At 39.6% G+C, this 21,483-nt stretch overlaps 3 protein-coding genes across 5 annotated transcripts; 1 reads left to right on the top strand and 2 right to left on the bottom strand.

Annotated features, from left to right (window-relative positions):
* Window positions 1-1,802: 1,802 nt before the first annotated feature.
* On the bottom strand, window positions 1,803-8,019 carry gal3st1a (galactose-3-O-sulfotransferase 1a). 3 transcript variants are annotated; one of them, XM_034872790.1, is made up of 4 exons: window positions 6,525-8,019; window positions 5,938-6,038; window positions 3,423-3,573; window positions 1,803-3,181 (listed from the first exon to the last, which is right to left on the bottom strand). In XM_034872790.1, exons 3-4 carry the CDS (start codon window positions 3,548-3,550, stop codon window positions 2,032-2,034), a joined length of 1,278 nt encoding a protein of 425 aa, XP_034728681.1. In that variant the 5' UTR covers window positions 3,551-3,573; window positions 5,938-6,038; window positions 6,525-8,019; the 3' UTR covers window positions 1,803-2,031. The 3 variants fall into 3 exon arrangements, with proteins under 3 accessions (XP_034728681.1, XP_034728680.1, XP_034728682.1); XM_034872789.1 differs by lacking the exon at window positions 5,938-6,038 and having other exon boundaries at window positions 6,525-8,017; XM_034872791.1 differs by lacking the exons at window positions 5,938-6,038; window positions 6,525-8,019 and adding an exon at window positions 4,599-4,646.
* A 487-nt stretch (window positions 8,020-8,506) lies between these two features.
* Window positions 8,507-16,177, bottom strand: pes (pescadillo). Its single transcript, XM_034872787.1, has 15 exons — window positions 15,977-16,177; window positions 15,669-15,748; window positions 14,716-14,869; window positions 13,244-13,353; window positions 12,800-12,971; window positions 12,583-12,672; window positions 12,215-12,331; window positions 11,933-12,010; window positions 11,600-11,689; window positions 11,014-11,144; window positions 10,749-10,874; window positions 9,900-10,084; window positions 9,409-9,554; window positions 9,143-9,310; window positions 8,507-8,912 (listed from the first exon to the last, which is right to left on the bottom strand). The coding sequence occupies exons 1-15, from the start codon at window positions 15,998-16,000 to the stop codon at window positions 8,841-8,843; spliced, it is 1,743 nt and encodes a 580-aa protein (XP_034728678.1). The 5' UTR covers window positions 16,001-16,177; the 3' UTR covers window positions 8,507-8,840.
* Window positions 16,178-16,515: 338 nt separating this feature from the next.
* On the top strand, window positions 16,516-20,978 carry p2rx2 (purinergic receptor P2X, ligand-gated ion channel, 2). Its single transcript, XM_034872792.1, has 12 exons — window positions 16,516-16,869; window positions 17,438-17,573; window positions 17,704-17,775; window positions 17,864-17,939; window positions 18,026-18,122; window positions 18,837-18,917; window positions 19,104-19,257; window positions 19,368-19,498; window positions 19,609-19,699; window positions 19,784-19,849; window positions 19,950-20,027; window positions 20,370-20,978. The coding sequence occupies exons 1-12, from the start codon at window positions 16,703-16,705 to the stop codon at window positions 20,466-20,468; spliced, it is 1,248 nt and encodes a 415-aa protein (XP_034728683.1). The 5' UTR covers window positions 16,516-16,702; the 3' UTR covers window positions 20,469-20,978.
* The last annotated feature ends 505 nt before the right edge of the window (window positions 20,979-21,483 follow it).

The raw sequence follows: 21,483 nt of genomic DNA, 5'->3' as shown, positions 1-21,483 counted from the left end.
TCAATTACTTCAAAATCTGTGTTTGCTTGTAATGTTACCAGTGCTACCACTAGGCTTCACTATGCACATTCATATGTTTGTGCCGTCAATGAATCGAGAGGAGTGACCGAACAAACATGTGACAGTCAGAGAATGTTGCCTCAAGGTTCCCTGAAGGTTATTTAAAGCTTTAAATAACCTTCAGAGAACGTATCTCTGTTGGCCACTTGAGTGTATTTTCTGCATCCCAAATTAATTTTAACAGGACAATCTTCTTACATTTGTTCATTCCCAATGGCCCCTGCCAACACATTTACCTTCTTTAGATTTGGTGGTTGGTCCATCATTTTATACTGTTGGGACGTCACACACACATTCAAACACTTTTAAACAAGAACAATCTTGGTAATTATTATAATACAGTAACAGGGATGAAACAGTCACAGATAAAAAGAAAACTATCAATTTTATGAATCGGAACATTTAGGCAAATACATGCAATATTACATGTATTTGTTTTACTTTATTTTGAGATAGAAATAATAATGGAGAGGTGTATGGAGGACAAAATCATTACACTACATTTTAATTAATTTATAATTGAATCCATTATTAAATGCAAAATCATAAACTAAATATTAATTGCATAGAAATACAAAATGTGTGTGTGTGTGTGTGTGTGTGTGTGTGTGTGTGTGTGTGTGTGTGTGTGTGTGTGCTTGTGCGTGAGTGTGTGTGACACAAATTAAGAAATAAATGAGTAGTACAATTTCTTAATTCAATTCCCTTCATTGTACTGTGTTTATTTCTGCAGGCTAATTTTTGGATTTGGTATAAACTAAGGTTACAGTAGTTTGGAATTTTAAACTAGCTTTTATTTAATTTAATTTCTCTTCTGTGGTTCAATGTTACGAGAGTTAACGGAAATCCATGACGTCTCCTTTTTTTGGTAGTGGAATACTGAAGCTATAAAACTAAAACTGAAATGTTTTACATTCATTTTTATCAGTTTTCATTTAGTTTCAGTTTAATAACAATATTTTTCACTGCTTATTTTGAATTTCCATTCAGTTTTTGTTTACTATAATAACTGTTACACCTGTAACACAGTTAGTTGTTGCCGTAGTAGCTTTCTTGATAGGATTTACTTGGCTGACAACTAATTTTCTTTGGCTCACTAGTAAATAAATAAGGACATTATTTTTCTTCTTGAATGCATAGTGATGTTCTAATTCATTGATTCCTTTACATATTATTGATCAGACCCATTTCATGACAGACCTTTTGACATGTTACTGCACAGGTGTGATTAATAACAAAAACAATAGCTAGCTATAGGGACAAAATGATCGTTTCCTTGTGAATGTGAACATGTTTGCCATTAGAAACATCTGTATTTGTTCACCTATTTAAAAAAAAATATGGATGGTTTTGTCCTCCACAGACAGTAAAGTAGGATGTAGTACTCACATTCACTATTTTCACATCTGTCCATTGGCCCTTAGTGGTCTTTTCGTCTCTTAGAACTCAAATGTTTCAACTTTGGGGGATGGACACAAAGACAATGTTAAGCTCAAAGCAAAGTACCGTTCTTTCTGTGTCTCCAAACAACCTTTAAAGTTGGCAGGGATGGTAAAATGTTTGTCTTTATTCCATTAAAGAGCTTATAAAAAGTAGATCCAAACTTCATTGTTCACTCATCTGCTCTAATAAAACAAGCTCACATCTAAGAGTAAGAACATTTACATTTTGGAAAATTGACTAACAAACATGGAGGACAATACTAGGTCTTATCTGCGTTTAGGAAAGGGGTTCAGTATTTGTAGATTGTGAAGTGTTTTTCTCAAACATCCATCAGATACATTACAGCACACAATCATATGAAAAGCAAACAACTCACTGTTGATACATTTCGGCAAAACAAGACCGGTCATAGAATTGAAATGTTACAGAAACCTTTTAACCTTTCACTCTATCAGGCACACAGTCAGATTCATCTTCTTACAATACAGTCTGTCAGAGATAAGTTGGCCCCCTTGCGGACATGTCCAGTCACCAGTTAAGGATATCTCGGACATGGCCCCACAACTTGGTGATCCACAGGTTAACCCCTAGCTCTGTTAAGTACTGAAGCTCTGGCGTCAACATCTTTCGGCACAACTTTCGATGTGCCTTGTCCACGTTCTTCTTCAGGTTATAGCCCATGATGGACTTCTGTCCGATGGGCTGCCAGGGCTGCATGGCAGTCTCTTGGATGTTTCCAGCTTCTACGGCATGACCACCCTCAATGCAGATGGATGCCATCTCCGTGTTCCTTCTCCTGAGCTCTGCCACATCCTCAGCCATCTGCCGCCGTCCGTATGCATCTACTTTTTTCCAAAAGGTCTGGTTGAAATGCTTGTATAGCTTCCAGTCAATAGCATTCCACTCAAGAGCCCGGGCCCTCAGCTCAGGGGTGAGTTTAGACACAGTGGATCCCTTACGGGCGTTAAGCTTGAAAAAGAGCACGTCGTCCAACTCCCAGCAGAGGGCATCCTTGAGAAGGATGAGTGATTCCTCAAAGTATTCCACCAACATGACCAGCTGAAAACGCTCAGTAATGAATCTGATTACCTCTTCTACCTGCGGATCATCCAGCTCCAGAGTGTTGTCCTGTCCAAAGTCGAAAAACAGCAGATTCTTGAGGTAGAAAGAGTTGAAGCCCTGTGGATCAAAGTAGTAATGGGGGTCACGTAGAAACTCAGTCAGCTTATCTTCACCTGGTATCTTCCAGGTAAAAGGCACCAGCCGGCCAAAATAGTGGAAGGATGACTCAAAAAGCTCTGCAGGGTCTCGCAGAATAGTGATGTAGGAAGTGTCCATGGGTAGCAACTTGGCCACCTCGGGTGCATTAAGGCGCATGTGATTACAGATAATATTGAAGCACATCCCAGGTCTGTAGTCTTTAACCTGGGAGCGCTGGAAAAGAGATGGATAAAAGAAGTCATTTCTGCTATCAGGGAAGGCAAATTTGAGCCGGTGCTTCTCCCCAAAGCGAAAAAGGATGTTGAGGAAGGTGCTGCTGGCTGTTTTGTGGGTCTTCATGAACATGATATCCACCCTAGGAGCGCAGGTCTGACCCGGGGTTTGTTGTGAGCTGTTTTTGGTTGGTTTGGGGTGGAGCTGGGATGGACGATGGGCACAGGAGTAAGGCACTGGAACTCTACACAAACAAAAACATCCACGTTAGAAATGCGTGATGACGCTAATGAAATGTACTCACACAAAATAAAAAAAATCAGCAAAACATCTCATTTGAGAGTCCATTATAAAAAAAATGTTTATCGAAAATTGACCTGAATTATTATTACCAATCATTTCAGCTCTAAAATACAGCAATTGCTGAATAAATGTGACATTATGTTTTCTAGAGAACGCATGTACACTAGTGTGATGAGTCTTACTCAGGCAGACTGAGGTGGATCTGGGGAGAGGAGAGGCAGTACAGCAGGATCATGCAGCTGGTTAGGAGGGTACCCAGAACCAGGCCTTTGCACATGGACCTCCACTGCCTACCTTGCTTGCCAGCCATGGTCCAGCAGAATCAAGGATTACCTTAAAAACACAGAACACCATCTTCATTATGGTGAGCATTTTCTACCTGCTAGCCACCCAGACATTTTACTTTGAAGATAGACACAAGAAAACCTCTATTCTACCTCTATGTTATCTCTATTGTCAAGAAAACAAGCTTTGAGGACACATTGACACCACTTTAAATTATTTATTTAGATGGTGACTTGGGAATTAAAGTGACCCTATGGATTACAATCTTTGCTCTCTGGTTTCTACTGGAGTGGACAAACAAACACCACCACATGCAGCGAGCAATGTAATTCAATAGCCTTAAATTGTAATACAACAATAAAGTGTCCATTTTAACTATAAGGTGATTCAATTATTCTGTCAAACAGTGCAGGGCTGTCATCACCATATATCATCATATAAGCTACTTCACCCACAGGGAGGCACATTTTTGGTGTATTTGACCAGTTTCACAATTAGCCTCATGTCACTTTGTTCAAATAGTACTCATCAGTACTTTTAAACACAGGGTGTACTTTAAATTGTATGGTGAGCTAGAAACGGACATACCCGCGAACTGGAATGACAATGTTTCTCAGCTGTCCCATAAAATAAATAATGCATTACTGTGGAAAGTGATATTGCATTCCCCCCTGCTGACTGCCGTAAGACGAGCCACCAGCCGACTCAGCCACACAGGTAAAAAGTGTCAATGACCCACCTGGAATTTTCAGCATTATGTGACGAATGTGACCCCAGCAGGGATTGAGGAGGTCGTTTTAGCTTTTGTTGCTAAATTTAGAGTTTATCAATATCTTGAATCAGTTCCGCAAAAAATTGGTTGAAAATTAGATTTCAGTGAAAGCGTAAAGTTATTTTTTCTCACAGCAGATCAAATAAGTTTTCTCTCCATTCTCTCAGAAAAGAATGACATTCTGAACTGCCCTCAACAAGAAAGGACCCTGATTACTGTAAACTGTGATGGAAAATACTTCTGCAGCAGAGAACAGAGCAGAGTTAACATCAGTTGAAGCTCGGGCTCCTGGTTAGCTCACCTGGTAGTGTGTGCACCCATATACAGAGGCTCAGTCCTCGATGCTGTGACCGCGGGTTTTTGCGGCCAATTGCTGCATGTCATTCGCCCTCTCATGTCTTAACTGTCCTATCCAATAAATGCCTAAAAATGCCACAAAAATAATTTTAAAATCAGTTAAATTGAAATCATTAAAAACCGAAAATAGTCTTTATTAACCCTTTGTTTAGGTTGGAGGACATTATATGGTACAATCATTGGCGGAAGAAGTATTCAGATCCTTTACTTAAATAAAAAATATAATCAAATATAAACCAACACTAAATTCTGAAAATACAGCATCCTGAGTAAAAGTGTCTACGTATTGCAGTTTAAATGTAAAAGTACTCATTCTGCAGTTAAATGGCCCATGACGTACTGTGTATATATTATTACTGTTGAGGCTGCTGAAGCTGGATGTAGTTCAACATATTTTATATATGGTTCATTAGTCCAGTGGTTCCTAACTTGGGGGTCGGGACTCTCCAAAGGACACAAGATCTAACTGAGTCTAATCTGAGTGGTTGTGAGAAGGAAAAAGGGGAGAGACAAAGAATTTAAACAGAGTGCAAGTTTTCCGTTGTCATTATTTGTGGGTGTATGTGCTTGAGTTGGTGTTATATGTGTGTTTTTTCTCTACTCTCTTGTGTCCTGATCCAGGTACCAAAGTCTCCATCCAACTGTTAAGCCACACCTGCAGCACCTCAGCAATCAGGTAGATTGATATAAAGCTGCAGGGATGAAAGCGGGGAGGGGGCCGGTGGGCCTGATAGCCGAGCAGAGTCTCTGGGGGTCATAAATCTGGGCTGGGTGGTTCTCTTTGTTGTGTCTGTTGAGGAATATTGTTACTGGTTGTACCAGTGGTTTGTTTAGTTTAACCGTTTCACTTCCTCTCTCTTAGGGAAGTTGTTTTGTGTTAAGATTGGACCCGTTTACTTCCTTATTCCCCTGCCACCACTGCGGACGTAACAGTTGGGTTTATTGTACATCATCTGATATTGTGTTTGGGCATTCAACCTCCTTTTCCATTTGCAAATCACACACCAGTTTTAATAAATCCATAATGAATTGAAACTATGACAGCCTTCTTCCCTTGTGACAAACCCAGACGTAATCCCATTCTAGTTTTAAGTATGATGTCCTTTGTACAGTGTCCAGTGTGTCATTTATTATTCATTTTTGTATTTAGCACAACTTTTGGTTATGGTTCAAGGTTGATGTCTTCAACCTTCATATTGACCTGAGTTACTGTGTGCACCTTGCATTGTAGTCACATTTTATGTTCAGTCTTATCATTAGAGCATTATACAAACATTACTCACCAAACACAGCTAAAAAGGCAGTCTGCTCTTTGTTTGGACTCTATGAAGAGTCTATTAAGGAGGCATGTGAGAGCTCTTTCTGTCTGCCAAAAGAAACCACTCTGTTGTGAGACATTTAAGGACTAGGCTAGTTTCAGGTGGAAACTTTAGTCTGCAAATGCAAAATGAATTTCAAGTGACATTTCTTCTCACGGGGACACGCCTGCAATAACATTCAAACCTGAGATTCAATTGGACTAATTCGATTATAATCCATTATCTTGAAATGTCACCTACTAAAATCACCATTATAAACATTAGGACCCCCTTTAGGCAATTTTCCAGTCCACACTTACCCTGAGCTATGCATGGCTGCACACCAAACTGAAGATTTATTGTTCTGCAATAGTAGGAGCTGAGTGGCTCAAGAGCAATATTGTTTAAAGATTAAATATAAAGAGTACATTTAGGATAATGTTTAACTGTTTTCCGTGTAGGCATGTGATTACATATCTGAAGTAACTTGTTCTAAAATTTGACAAAGACCATAAGCAATATTACAAGGACAAAATAGCAAATTAAAAACAAAATACTGGAGATAGTCTTACCCTCATACATGAATCCAAAGAGAAACTAAAATTGTGTGTTGTCCAACTGCATTGTCCTCTTCTTTTCATTAAAAGTTGATCTCTCCCACACCGTTATGTCAGATCCCAACATGCACATACTGCAGCACAGTCCCGTACTTCCCCTATCCCATGCCCAGTGCCACAGAGCTTATTCATCTGGTTGCTAACTCTCCACATGCACACCTGATGCCTTGGGCCACCTGCCACCTCCCCCTCGACTTTCAATTCTAAAACCTGATCTAGCTGATTAAAGCTCTGCAGGGAGGCTCATCTAACCATCGGTGACGTCAGGGGGTCTGTCAGGGGACATGCACTTGATATTCAGTGTGAAGAAAGAGCAGGGAGAAAGACAAAAAGGGAGGGGAGGAGAGAGGCTGTACAGTCCCCATTCTGTGTCTACATACAGAGGGCTATTCAGTGGAGACACTGGAGTCTGAGCTGTAAGCCGATAGGTTGGGTGGAAAAAAGCATAAAGAAGAACAAATATAGAAGGCTAAAGCACAAAGGCTCTAATTGTACCACTTGATCAAGACCACTCTGTATCTGTATTGTAAATAATCCTTATTAAGCAAGCTGTGTGTACACATGCTCAAGGAGAAATGTAGACAGACAAAACAACTATTGCTTGTTGCACCACATATTTAACATTTATCAAAACAAACTGAGCAACCAACCCAGCCTGGATTGTCACGCAATACTGTTAAGATGCCTAAAATACTTCAAATTTTTTCTGTAAATCTATGCATTCAAAGCTGTAAATATTTCATATTATAAGAATGGGAGTAAACATTGTGACATACAGTAAACATGATATCCTGTGCTCATGAAAGTGCCGGTTTCAATACAATCTCTTGTGCAAGAGACATTTCAACAGAATGAAATGCACATCAACTGCGAGTGACAAGTCTATTTGGCTCTGTTAAGCAGAATGTAGCAGTATGTTGTCATAACGTTTCATACATTAATTACGTGCGAGTTCTGTGGCCCTGATTCTTGGAGGGCGCACCGCATTCGTGCTGCTCATCCCACACTGGCACAACACTGCTGCTTTTGTTTAGCTGGGCGTGCCTTTGCCTGCAGGACTCCAGTGTCAGGCCGAGACGTGAACTGGGTGGGCATGGGTGGAATGCCGATCTGGATTAGAGGGGGCAGGGAGCGTCACAAACTGAATAAAGAGATTGAGGAGAGCAAAGCATGACTGGCCTGGCCTTTGAACCATGATCACAGCAGCATCTCAAGAGGCCAAAGGGGCTCCAGCGCCTTCGTCATCAACGCCCACTGCCAATGTGTGGACAAATCACTCAAGATGGCCAATCAGCAACAGCACAGTGACCTCAACGTGTGCCCACTGCACAGATGTGGACTCCTGGGTCTTGGACATATTGTATTTTCAGGGTTTGGGAGCCATCTTTTCTGATCCATACACAGAGAAGTGACGACAGAGGACAACTCATCTGTTATAGTTAGAGACTAACTGATCACTTGAACCATGTTTTTCTTGAATATGCGGCCCAGTAGCGCAGTGTTGAGACACCTGCACAATAGCTAAAAAAATATATTTATTTGTATCTATTTATTTAATGTTGCAAGATCACATGTAACAGGTTTGAAATAATATTTTCATTTAAATCTTTTTGGATTTAGATCACTGTCTATTGCCGAATGAGTAACACAATGGTGATTTAACGTCTGGCCCACTGATGAAAGCCCTTGCATTTGCAGTATTACAAAACAGGTGTCTGATGCCATTGCTACTAAAAATCACAGCAGCGCAGGTATGGTCAGCCAGCTGTGGTTGGTCCGCCAGAGAGGGCAGATGAAGCCAGCGCAACAGACTCCCTTATAACTCTCGCATACTGTTGTGGATATACTGTTGGCCGTCCATACAAGAAACAAAAGACCACAGACAATAAAACTGCAATTACTGAGTAAATTACTGCAAAAAGAACCAAACGGATATTGATTGTGACTTTAATACTTTGTTTTTATTTTACAAAACAGAGCGTTTTAAAATGAAGTGAAAGAAATATCACGTGTAATATAGAATAGATCATACAAACAACATAAAGGCAAACAGTTACTTTTACATTAATTAGAACACAATTAGTATATGAAACATCCTGCATTTCAGCGTGACATTGTGCAGAAGTCAATGCACCACGTCACGGTGCATGCAACTCACTCACAGAGCTCTCCAATGCACTAACAGGTTTTAGAACATGTTCACCTGCAATACACTCTACCTCAAGAATTCAAATAGAGTAAGTGACTCTGACAAACAGACCATCAGACAAGTTATTTTCTGGCTTTTTTCTTTGATTTTTCAGCATCATCATGGGCCTTTCGCTTGGCAGCCAGCTTGTTAGCCTGTAAGAGGAAAAGGAAAGCCGTTAAGGCATTTTAGAGGTCAGTGAACTCCGGGGGTCACCACTTGAATGTACTCTACACACAGCAGCTATTGAGTACTGTTTAAAGAGATAAGATGTCCGATACTGAAAATAAAGGAACCATTGTTAAACATGTAAGAATGTTATCTGCACAAACAGTATTATCTACATGTGAATGACATATTCAATCAATAACAAAATGGAACAAACCTCTCGGACTTTTCTCTTCTTTCCAAACATGATCTTGTCGTAGAGGTACTTTTCCTTTTTCTTCATCATCATGATGGCCAGACGTTTCTCCTCGGCTTTCTCCTCCTGCTCCAAGCGTGCTGGGTTTTCTACCTTCACTTTCCCGGCTGTCACTTTGACTGCGAGTGACTAAAAGGATGAGAGGAGTTGATGTAAGTTTCCACCGGTTTGTAAAACCATCAACACAACAAGAGTATGGCAGGGAAAAGGGATCAAAAGTCTCTTACCTTGCCCTGGGATCTTTGTTCTTCCATCATCTTCAGATTTTTCTCTTCTGCCTCTTCATCATCTTCTCCTTCTTCTTCATTGTCCTCTTCCTCCTCCTCTTCCTCTTCATCATCCTCCTCTTCTTCCTCATCCTCCTGTTCATGGGCTATGATGGAAGTAAATATATATGTATAAAACTGATGTGTCCATGGACTGAATTATCATGCACCCCCATATAGACGTTTAGATTTTACAACACAGACTCTCAAGGGACATGAGTAGAATTTTCTATTACTATGATCAATAGAAGAAATATTCTTTGGTATAAAATCTCTTTAAATTGATCTAAAAGTATCACAAATAAACTTTTTCATTTTTACATGCACCCTCCCTCTACTATGACGCACCAAATTTACGACAGGTACATAATTACACACAGACAATTATTGTAAAACATAAAAAGGCACTGTTTGAAAGACAAGACGTCAAGAGAAAATGCTTAGGTTTATACCAGGTTTTTCTCCTCGTTGTAGGGCCATGATCTTTAGTTTTTCGGGGGGCACGTAGTCTCCGTCCTTCTCCTCCACGAAGGGAGACAGGTGGGGGGGCAGAGTCACTCCAAGGAAGTAGTCCTCTACAGGCAGGATTATTTTGGCGTTGACACAATCATACACCCACTGGGGCTGGATGTAGTACCTAAAACAAATAGTATAGTAAAACAGTGCATCTCCCACTAGGCCTGCACGATTCAGGGAAAAATATGAATGATTGTTCTTTTGCTTAGAAAAAATACAATTCTCTGCCACAATCTTTTTGACCATGACAAAACAAAACAAACTGAGGTACGAAACAGATTCTTTTGGCACCTATGGCACATCACATTGCATGTAAACACAAAGGCTTCAATAAAGAGAAGGGAGAGCATTGCAGCGCTTTAAAACCAGTAGTGTTCGTAATGCAGTCAGCTTGTAAAATTAAATGAGAATCAAAAGGCAGTTGTTTAAAGATTAAATTGTGAACAGTGAATTGAGATTGTGATTTTATAAGGATTAATCGTGCAGGCCTGTGTTCCCATTAGGGTGAGGGTTTTACCACCCTGCATATTACATGCATGAGGGAGTTGGCAGGCATGATGGAAATGACGTGACCATTTGAAATTAAGAGGTGGACAAAGAAAGAATGTCTTTCAAACATGAAGAACAGGGTTACTTCGAGAACGGAAAGACGACACCGATAGGAGACACTGTAGATGATATCGCCATGTACAAGAAGAGAGGAGCACAACTTATCAGCTTCTTGCATTTATTTGTACTATGTACTGTAAATTAATTTGTTATGGAAATGTTAAACATTCATTTACCTGTTGATATACTGTTTGTCGATGTTGGGTCTGTCAACAATTTGATGTGTGATGGTCTCATCCGTCACCTCGTATGTGCTGCCGATGCAAACCGACTTGTCCCAGGACACCTCACCACCAAAGCACCTGGAAGTCAGCAGCAACACACAGAAGACCGAAAAAGGGGCTTTGCATCAGTTTTAAGTGTATGCGCATGGTTTATTTACGTCTCCTTCTAAAAATGTCTGACTTTTCTGTCAGTTTCACTGCAGCAGCTCTCACTCACCTGATGAGAAAAGCCAGGGACTCTCTGGGCACTTCTCTGTTGAGGAAGAACTTGAGACCCTCAAAAAGCTTTTTCTGAGCCTCCTCATGTTTCTGTTCCCTTTCCCTGGCCTCCATATTGGCCATGTCCTCCTGAAGAAAAGAATTAAAAAGGTAAACATGTTTTGATATTTTTGTAAAAGGTTGGAGGATTAAAAAGCCACTGTTTTGTTAGTCATGGAGTTCTTTGAAATCCCTGTTGCGCAATGTCTGAAAGAACGATTAAAACAAGTTGCAGCAGTTTTACAGGCTTGTGTAAGGCCTACCAGGGAACTAGGTGCATGCCTAATGTGAGAAACCTCGCGTCCTTTGCAAACAAACATGAAGCTGTAATCCCAAGTCTTACACCTCCATCAACTTTGACTCCACTCAGACATATTGGGACTCTCACCTGCACCCTCAGAGACCAATTAGTTTATTAACAGTTGTTTTTCTGCTTGTTTGATGACAATACTCAATGTCATAACTATGATATCAATAAATTAATTCTCAGTGTATTAAAAACAGAAAAGAGAGCAAAATCAGATTTTGTGAACTGATTATCTTACCCCTTCAACAGGAAACTGGTCAAGTTCGGCCTCCTCCTCCTCTGCGGTGGAAACCACCCGCGCCAGACTGGCACTCAGAGCCGACAGTTTCTGCACAGGCAAAAGTCATAGGTTAAGAAAAACAGTTCCTAATTTTTATTTTTTAATTTGCATGCACCCTTTCTCATCATTACATAACCAGATAAAAAAGTGTACTACATAGTGTGCAGTACCACAAGTTTACATAATATTTGTGATAACATCCAGAAGGATATGTAGTACCCTAGATTTTATAATCACTTTAAAATAAAAAAACTGAAAGTGGTTCAAATGGTTCAGGACAAATAGCCTCACCTCTAAGTAGCTTTCTGAATTCATGGCATAGTCATCATCATTCTCTTCCTTCAGCTCAGACTCTGCTTTAACATCCAGCTGCAAAAGAAGGGATGACATTAACATAGATAAAGTACAGGTGTGCTAACAGGTGACCAAATAACACATCCTTGGAGTAATCACGCAGCCTAACTGTTTATCACTTCATATCATCACAAGTTAAATCTTACTAAAATAAGCAACAATACGATTTTTGTCTAAATTATAACATGGCCATGGGAGATGTTTCAGAGTCCAAGATACCTTTGGTGGGTAGACCAGGTTGAGGGAATGGTAGAGTCTGAAGTTGATGAACCCCAAGAGAGTTGTGTAAAACTCTGTGAATGTTGCCATTACTCTGTAGTCAACATCTGTTGGGTGCTAAAGAGCAAAAAAGAGAGTTTATCAAGTGACCAACCGTTTATAATCTCTGGAGCAGACAAAGACCTCAGTGCAGTTAGATAACTCATTTAAACAAAAGAGTAACTATGTTCAATCAGCCAACACAGCCTAAAGTTCATTTACACTTGCACTGTAGAGCCCTGCAGGGCAATTCTATAATAATAATAACATGTTAATAATTGCTTATGGTTAGCATAATCACTATGAACTGCTATTCATAATTTACTTACGTCATGGGAGAACTGATATGGCACCAGCCATGTAATAAGCTGTCCCATGGCCTCAGCCTGGTAATATATCCCCTTGATGGAGATGAAAACCTAGCACGAACAGACAAGTGTTAAGTTCCCCACAGAACAGAGCTCAGTGAACCCAAGACATGTCACTATAGTGCCATTATACTTGTATGTCAAACGAAGATGGTTGCTGTGCAGCGTGAAGTGGCACCTTTTTGAGAGCACGGGAGGCAATCACATAGTTCATCCACTCCACAGAGAGGCGTCTGCACAGCTGGATTGTCTGAACGTGGCATTTTCCTGTTCGGGCGAAGGTGGAGAAGAGGAAGCACATGCAGAGGGCATCGTCGATGTCACGGAGAGCATCAATGAAGGAGGGGTACCTGCCACAAGAAGGAGCACCACGAAGGAAACAAAACTTGAAAAATAGGTTTTAAACTTGCACATTAAAAAAAGCAAATTAAAATTAGTTCATCAGTAATTAAGAAGCTCCCTAAATATGCGAACATCATTCTACATGTTTTAAATCCTAGCAGTGTATCTCACAATTTGCAGTTACCCAGTAATTCTGCTGATACTCTCTAGTTTGACTAAACAGTAAGTTAAGCTCAACATCGCCCTCCTATGTCGAGTAAGGAGAAGAACACTGTCCCACCTTTCTTTGATGATGTGGTCCAATTTATAGACCGGCTTGTTCTCCTTCAGTCTCTCCACAGAAGACCATTCTGTTTTTCCATACGCCTTCTTAAGTTTGCGTACAAAAACCTGTTAAGATAAGTTCACATTTACTAACATTACTGCAGGAAAAAAACACTAGGGAAACAACAAGGTTTTAGATTGTATGAGTGAAAAGATCCCGTCACAATATTAAAATGTGACAAGATTTCTTGTTGAGGCGAAAATTTGATATCAGTACCCAACCAGCATGACAGAGTCTGGCTTCGGCCTCGAAATTAGCACAGAAGATCCTCCCCGTCCATTCTCCAAAGACTGAGTAAACTTTTGCAGAGCAATAGCAGAGTTTCAACTGGTAAAAACTTCCTGGAAAACCCAGCGTTTGAACATTAGATGGTCCGTTTGCTTTCTCTCTCTCTCGCCTGAGAAACACAGACTGCAGCCTGCAGTTCAGTGTGCTGCTGACTTAAGAAAAATCGCAGCAAAATATCACTTTACTTTTAATGATGTTATAAAAAAGCTCTCCCTGTCTTAAATCAATACTGAACCTTGAGATGTTCCGATACCAGTATCGGTACCACCTCCAATACTGCCTAAAACGCTGATATTGGTATCGGGAAGTACTGTAGTTCACGCACCTATCCGATGCCACGTAATAAGGCTCTAAAGAAAATCTAACTTAAAAATGGTTTAGGTTCTTTTCCGTTATAACTGACTGTCGAACTGGATGATAAAAAAAGTTCTGTGGTGTTCACTGTTAGTGTGAAGAACACGCAGAGGAGAAAAGCATCCGTCTCCACAAAAATCATCTGTTGGTTATTTGTGTTTTTAGACCGTTGTAACGGGGAAACAATTGTATAATAAGCTTTATTTCTCTCCCTCTACTGTGCAATGACAATTTCAAGTACAAAAAAACTATACATATATACACACATATATATATATATATATATATATTTTTTTTTTTTAATTATTTGCTTTTATTGTGTAATCTATTTATTCTGTTTTATCTTTTTGTGCAGCACTTTGAAAACCTTGTGTTTGTAATAAATAAAAAAATAAATAAAGTGGATTGGCTATACAGGAGAGAAGCCAGTCATTTGACTTTCTGGCAAAACCTTTCACATTGCTTGTTTTTCATATCATTGAATAAAACTTTTTGTCATTGAAATAGTGTAAATGACCAATGAGTGCTGGGTCACACCAGTAATAACACATATTATTTTTACAAAAAAGTAATACGAGACAATTTTAAATTATAGAGAAATACTCAGACACAGGCTTATTTACCCTAAGTTAAAATGAAAATTCTTTGTATTAGAGGAAGTTATTCATCCACAACAGGACACCAATTTAACATGGTACAATTAATATCCTTTTCAGAATAAACCATTGCTTATAAGCATGTTCATTTGCCGTTGTTGGAAAAAAAAAAAAATCCTTCCTAGATACCTTGTACTCTCTGAACTTGCCAACGATAGGCTCATGCAGAAGAAAGCGGATGTCTTTGAGCAGGTAGAAGGTCCTCGGGGCTGTTGATCCCTTGTTCACCTTCTTCTTGTGCTTGGGCTCATGAGGGTAGATGCCTTTAAGGATGCACAGTCGCCTTTAAAAAAATAAAAATAAAAAACACAATCGGAGAGATACATTTTTTGTCTGTGACATGCCTGCTGTCTGGGGGCGTCTTGCCATTCAGGTGTCTTGATATAGAGCTGATTTTCAACAATCTTATGTGCTACAGAGTAGGGCTGCACAATATATGCAAAATATGCGATAACAATGAATATCGCAGTAACGGTATTACTTACATTAAATAAACACATATTAAAGTGTATTCAGTTCTGCATTTAATGTAGACTTCATTTTATACTTATTTATTTCTGCTCCTTCCCATATAAAATAGAACAAATTGCTTGTTGAATTTAAAACAAATTAAACATGTAATTCAATATCAAAAGGCAGCACTAAAAAAAGAATGACAGATTTTAAAAGTGTAGTTTTCTGCTAATATCTGTATCTACAGTGTAGAGGTAGGAATCCCCTAAAATATCTCCCTCTGGTTGTATAAGCAGGCTGCAGAAAATGTACAGAACTGTTTTATGGCAATTCACAACATTACACTCCATCTGGTCATTTTGTCATTACGTGATTTTTCAATAGCATCTTAAAAAAAACGTACAAATTACAAGTTTAGCCTCCATCCAGTTGTCAATGTAATAGCTTCGGCTGCAATGCAGTCGACCTTCGTGAAGTATGTTGTGATTTCTTGTCTTAGAAAGGTGTAAAACTAGGAGCTGGTTCTGTTATTTTGTCTACCCTCGATATAAATGGGATGGATAAAATATAACAAACATACAATACATATCGTTTAATCCTATTACAATCGACAACACAGTTAAGGTTACCTGAAGTCTGGGAGGCTCAGCTGTAACTTCTTGCGAGCTTTGTTTCTGGTGATGTAGTTTGTGGCAGAGCCCCTCTCATACTGGAAAACAAGGGCAGACCACCACATTCAACTTCACAAAAATCATAGACGTTAACTCATAGACAGGTTAGGTAAATACTTCGGCCTAAAAACGTTAATCTGCACCCAACAGATTTTACTGTTTCAGAAAAACAAACTTCAGCAGGCTCCGTTAGCTACCTAGCTAGCCAGGAAACTATTGGAGTTACCGTGCCTGAGCCTGACATTAGCACGACATTTAACTCTTACCTTTTTCTTTTGAAGACCTCCCATTTACAAAGGATATGTGACCCTTCACACAAGTCTAGGTAAATGTAATTGTCAAAGAATTAAGCGGCTAAGAAGCGAACTCAACCCTCGCTACGTACAGCAGCAGATGCACGTGTCTTTGACATGCGCGGAGAAGACGGTGGAGGAGGACCCAGATAGTGGTCGTTCGTCCGCCTGTATAAAAAACCCAAAACCAATAGTGTATTAATTGTATACTAATGCACAGTGCACACGCACATCCGTTTTTAATACATTACAACACACTTGACTTGACTATGTATCAACGGCTATGATCAACAGTAGACTACACTAATTACATAGCTTGTATACACCAAAATAAGGTTTTATTTAAATGAAATTGTAACACAATGCAGACTTGGCAGAGAACAATATAATGAAATCTGTTGAACGACCAGTTTTGTCTCTGAAAAAAAACAGAGACCAAATAAGTTCATGTGCAGAATTTACACAATTATACAATCATCAGAATAAACTGACCTGAAGTAACATGCATGATTTAACCATAGCTGAACCCCACCCCTTCCCTCTCTGTGGTTGGTGCCAGAGATGCTTGAGAGAGATGCAGACTAGAGCTGAGCAGTAGAGAGTGAGAAAGAAAATCTGGAGAGTTGATAAAAAGCTGGACAGAGAGACAGAATCAGAGAGAAACTATTTGACTTCACAAGGACAAGGGCATCTCAGGATATGTGTGAAATATTTCACAAGTTCATCATGGGGCTACGGGACTTTATAAAGGATTATTTTCTTGGTTTCTGGGACTATGAGACACCAAAGGTGATGGTTGTTAAAAACACAACTCTTGGAGTTATATATAGAAGCGTTCAGTTTCTTGTCATCACCTATTTCATCTGGTAAGCTTCGTATTTGTGTACTTGCCTGACTACTGTATGTGCTAGATAGAAAATCTATCTACATATTTTGTCTTCAGATGTGCCATGTTAGTTTTAATGCATTTGTTACCAGAAAAAAAGTTAAAAAGTAAAGTGTAAAATTGCATGTTTGCCAGTAATGTGTGAGTGAATAAGGATTGAAAAAAAAATTAGGAAATACTTTTTATTTGCAATTAACTGGACACAAATAAACAGTATAATTGATGAAGACACAGTCGATGGGTTAGGTGTCTACATTGAGTCTCTCTGTGAATTATTAGACATGTAGTTTGAACTGAGGAGAGTGGTTTTCATAGAATCTAATTTTGTGAAGATATTATTATTCATCTTATTGTTTCAAATCTTAAACGTTTTCTCAGATAACATGTCTTCAGGTTTTTGGACTGAAGTGCGTCATCTTTCCCTCTTGTCTTGACTTCAGCAAACAGAGCTGAACAGATCCGGGGTAACCTGATACCTCCAATATACAGTATATCAACGGCATAATAGAAAATGTGATATTGCATCTGTCTGTTCTACCATCCTCAAGGTATGTCTTCATAAGTCAGAAAGCCTACCAAGAGAGTGAAACCCGTCCAGAGAGCTCAGTTTACACACTCATGAAAGGCACAGCAGTTCATGGAGATGATATCTTGGACACTGTGGAGTACGCTCGACCATCGGAGGTGAGTCCAGAACAAATGCTGCAACATAATCGAGGAAGTCTCACCTGCTGTACTCTGTCAGCATCATTATGTCTTCACACCGAAGTTAACCCCACTGAAAAATAGTTTTCTGGTGGCATTTTCTTCACAGGGTGGTGGTGTGATTAGCACAATACTGAGACGAGAAGTTACTTATGATCAGAGGCAAGGAACCTGCGCTGAGGTGAGAGGTCAACTAAAGCTTTCTCCACAATAACATCTGCTAGTATGCAAGAAAAGACAATGCCATAACCTGTTTTATTCCACTTCAGTATTTCAATGTTGCCAATGCCAACTGTACGAGAGACTCAGACTGTGTGCAGGGAGAGGTCAACTTTGATGGCCATGGTACTGTTTCATTCCTTACAAAATCTTTCTTCAAGCTTTGTCGGTGTGTATTTTCCACAGTTTGTATCTGTTTTAAACACATTCAGGCAGAAGGACCGGCAAATGTGTTCAGTACTACAACCACACCTTCAAAACCTGTGAGATCCAAACCTGGTGTCCCATTGAGGAGTATGCTGCAGTACGGTAAGCCAGATGATGGGCAATCCCCCTCAAGTTTGCAAGACCAAGTCAGGTTTATTTGGATCATCCAAAATCCAAAAGAAAGAAAAATTTCCCACATATCTTAAAACCAATAAAGAAAATAAGAAAAACTTTGTGAACAATTTGCCAGCTCTGCAACCAGGCATGGTGAGGGTCTGGACAAAGCTAAATAAATACTGTCTTATACAAGAGATTTCTCTTACGTTATTTTGCAGTAGGTGCAGAGCTGCAGCGAGCTAAGCACGCGTCTAATAATGACAGCAGCAATCATAGAGATCACACATAAAAAAAGACTATATACTTCAACCTGGGGGGTTGGGAGATGGTTAACAGAATAGGAAATCAGAAGAAACATTTTTTTGCTTAACAAAATTGTATTTAGGTTTTTATTTTTATTTATTTTTTACTTTTTCTTGTCTTTGTCTGTTTTGTCTGTGAAATACTGGATGTTTTTACATGTTTGAAAGAAATCAGTGTTTTGGTTGAATTGGCCATTATTGCAACTTGTGATGAAGGGTCACAAGCAGACAAAACTTTAACCTAAGGTGTTGCAAGTCAAAATTGTTGGGAACCACTGCTATAAACAACACTTAGAACCAAGGACAGATTATCAGTTGTGCAACATGTTGCACATTTTTATCTGAAACACACTGACGGTGTATGAATAGGATTATTCTGATTTGGTGTCTTCAACAGAGAACCAGCATTAGTGGAGGCCATCAATTTCACGGTGTTCATCAGGAACTCTATCCACTTCCCCAGATTTAAAGTGTTGAGGTAGAGTACCCACACACACACACACACACACACACACACAAACACACACACACACACACACACACACACACACACACACACACAAACACACATACACACACACACACACACACACACACACACACATTAGAGCAAATGTATGGGCTTTAGAAGAGCTACTGAAACGTCTGTTCTTGTGTTTGGCAGGGGAAATATCAAAGAGGCTTCAAACAAACGTGACATGCAGAAATACCTCAGCAAGTGTCATTATCATGAGGAGAAAGAGGCCTACTGTCCAAACTTCCGTTTGGGCTTCATCGCTGATCAAGCCAGGGAGAATTTCGGTGAGCTCTGCAAGACTGTGAGTGAAAGATGTCTTCCTTTAATCATACATATCTTATTTTGAACAACGCATAGTGTCTCTGTGATATTTAAGGATGGATGTGTTTAAAATGACCTAATTTTTAATAGGGAGGAGTGATAGGGGTTTTCATTAACTGGAAGTGTAACCTGGACCTGGATCCTTCCCATTGTAAACCTACATATTCCTTCCGTCGTCTTGATCTCCGAAAGGACCAGGCCAGCTCTGGTTACTATTACAGGTGAGCTCCAACACTGACGATTTTGTTCAGCATTTGAAACTGCTTTTGTCACATTAGCTTGTGAGAAGTTTCCCAGCCTTAACCCTTGTATTTTCTGTGTAATTTTCCAGGTTTGCCAAATATTACAGTAAGGACGGGGTAGAGTCTAGGACGCTTATCAAGGCCTACGGCATCCGTCTGGACGTCATCGTTCATGGACATGTTAGTGGATACTCCGTCATCATCACTACGGTTTCAACTTACTGTGGATGTCATTATATTAGTCGCGTGTTATTTCTTTTTCAGGCTGGTAAATTCAGTCCCATCCCAACCATCATCAGCACGGTGACTGCAATGACTTCAGTTGGGATTGTAAGTAATTGCTACATTTTTTTTTTCTTGAGACTTTGAATTAAATGCTGTGGCTCTTTGCACCACAGAGTGGTTTTTCCTCTTTATGTCACCCCTCTAGTGTACCATTATTTGTGACTGGATCATGCTGACGTTTATTGACAAGGATGAAGTCTACAGTGAGAGAAAGTTTGATGAGGTGAGTAAAAGGCAATATATAATAAATAGTATGTTAAAAAAAAAATTGTATTCCTTGCATAGTTACCAACTTGGCGTTCATGGTAGTTACTAAACACATTTTGTGGAACATAATTTTACCAAACTGACAATACATTTTAAACAAGTTCTTGAGTGATAATGCGGAGACACCAGGACACTCAAGAAAGATTCTCCATATTTATAGAAGCCTACTGTATGCATCTTTTTCACATAAATAAATGGTCAAATCAACGATGGCTAAATTTCGTTTAGCTGCAGTAGTTTCAGGTCCCTGGTAGAGTGCAAGCTGACTCACTAAGTGAAGGATATCTGTTGTCCACAGATTATTAAAGAGCCCAAGGTGCCCATTCCCACGGAGCTCAGCTACATCAGCAGCTATGGCTCAAACCATTCAGACCTGTCAGATGGTGTACCGCTGTAAAGTGGTCACAGTTGTCTCAGTCCTCGCTGGACAAAGGTTTGTAGTCCTCCATCAGCTGACCGAGGGGATCCTCAGGTGTCTGCAAAAGCTCAGTTATGGGCTGCCAGCAGTTGCTATGCTGTTGTTAGTGGAAATAAACTGACAGAGAACCAGGGACAGAGGACATCACCTGAAGGAGAGCTGGTTGTCTCAAAGTCTCAGCCTGTGTAATAGATTCAGCTCATATATCACCTCAAACCTTGATGTACCCCAACTGTGCGACATTTAATTGTTTCTCTTTCACGTGACATAACTTTCAGAAACACCACTGTGTAACACCATGTGTTTATTTTCTAAGAATGAAAAGAAACAAAACTCTTTCATAGAAGAAAAAAATACACAGTAATGGGAAACATTAAAAACTATGCCCATTTTTATCAATGTATCTCAGGCATTCAGTTCAATAAATGTCTTCAACTCAAGCTTTTACTGAACAGTAGCCTATTTCATGAAACATTGACATCGGCTCTTAATAACCAGCAGCATTACTAAACATGTCGTATTTCATATATACATATATATATATAGTACTGTGCAAAAGTTTTAGGTGAAAATGAAAAAATGCTGTGAACAGAGAATGCTTTAAAAATAGAAGTGTTAATAGTTTATTTTCCTTAATTAATTGAATGCAGTGAATGAACAGAAGAAGAATCTAAATCAGTATCTGGTGTATCTTTTCCTTTAAGACAGCAACAATTCTTCTAGGTACACCTGCACACAGTTTTTGAGGAACTCGGCTGGTAGGTTGTTCCTATCATCTTGAGAACCAACCACAAATCTTCTGTTGGTGTAGGCTTCTTCAAATCCTTCTTTCTCTTTATGTAATCCCAGATGTTGAGATCTGGGCTCTGTGGGGGCCATGCCATCACTTCCAGGACTTCTTGTTCTTCCTTACAGTGAATATAGTTCTTAATGATCGTGGCTGTATGTTTGGGGTTGTTGTCCTGCTGCAGAATAAATTTGGGGCCAATCATAC

The sequence above is a fragment of the Etheostoma cragini genome, chromosome 5 (genome assembly GCF_013103735.1).
Source record: "Etheostoma cragini isolate CJK2018 chromosome 5, CSU_Ecrag_1.0, whole genome shotgun sequence".
Classification (NCBI taxonomy): domain Eukaryota; kingdom Metazoa; phylum Chordata; class Actinopteri; order Perciformes; family Percidae; genus Etheostoma; species Etheostoma cragini.
This window is presented reverse-complemented; position numbering and strand designations above follow the sequence as displayed.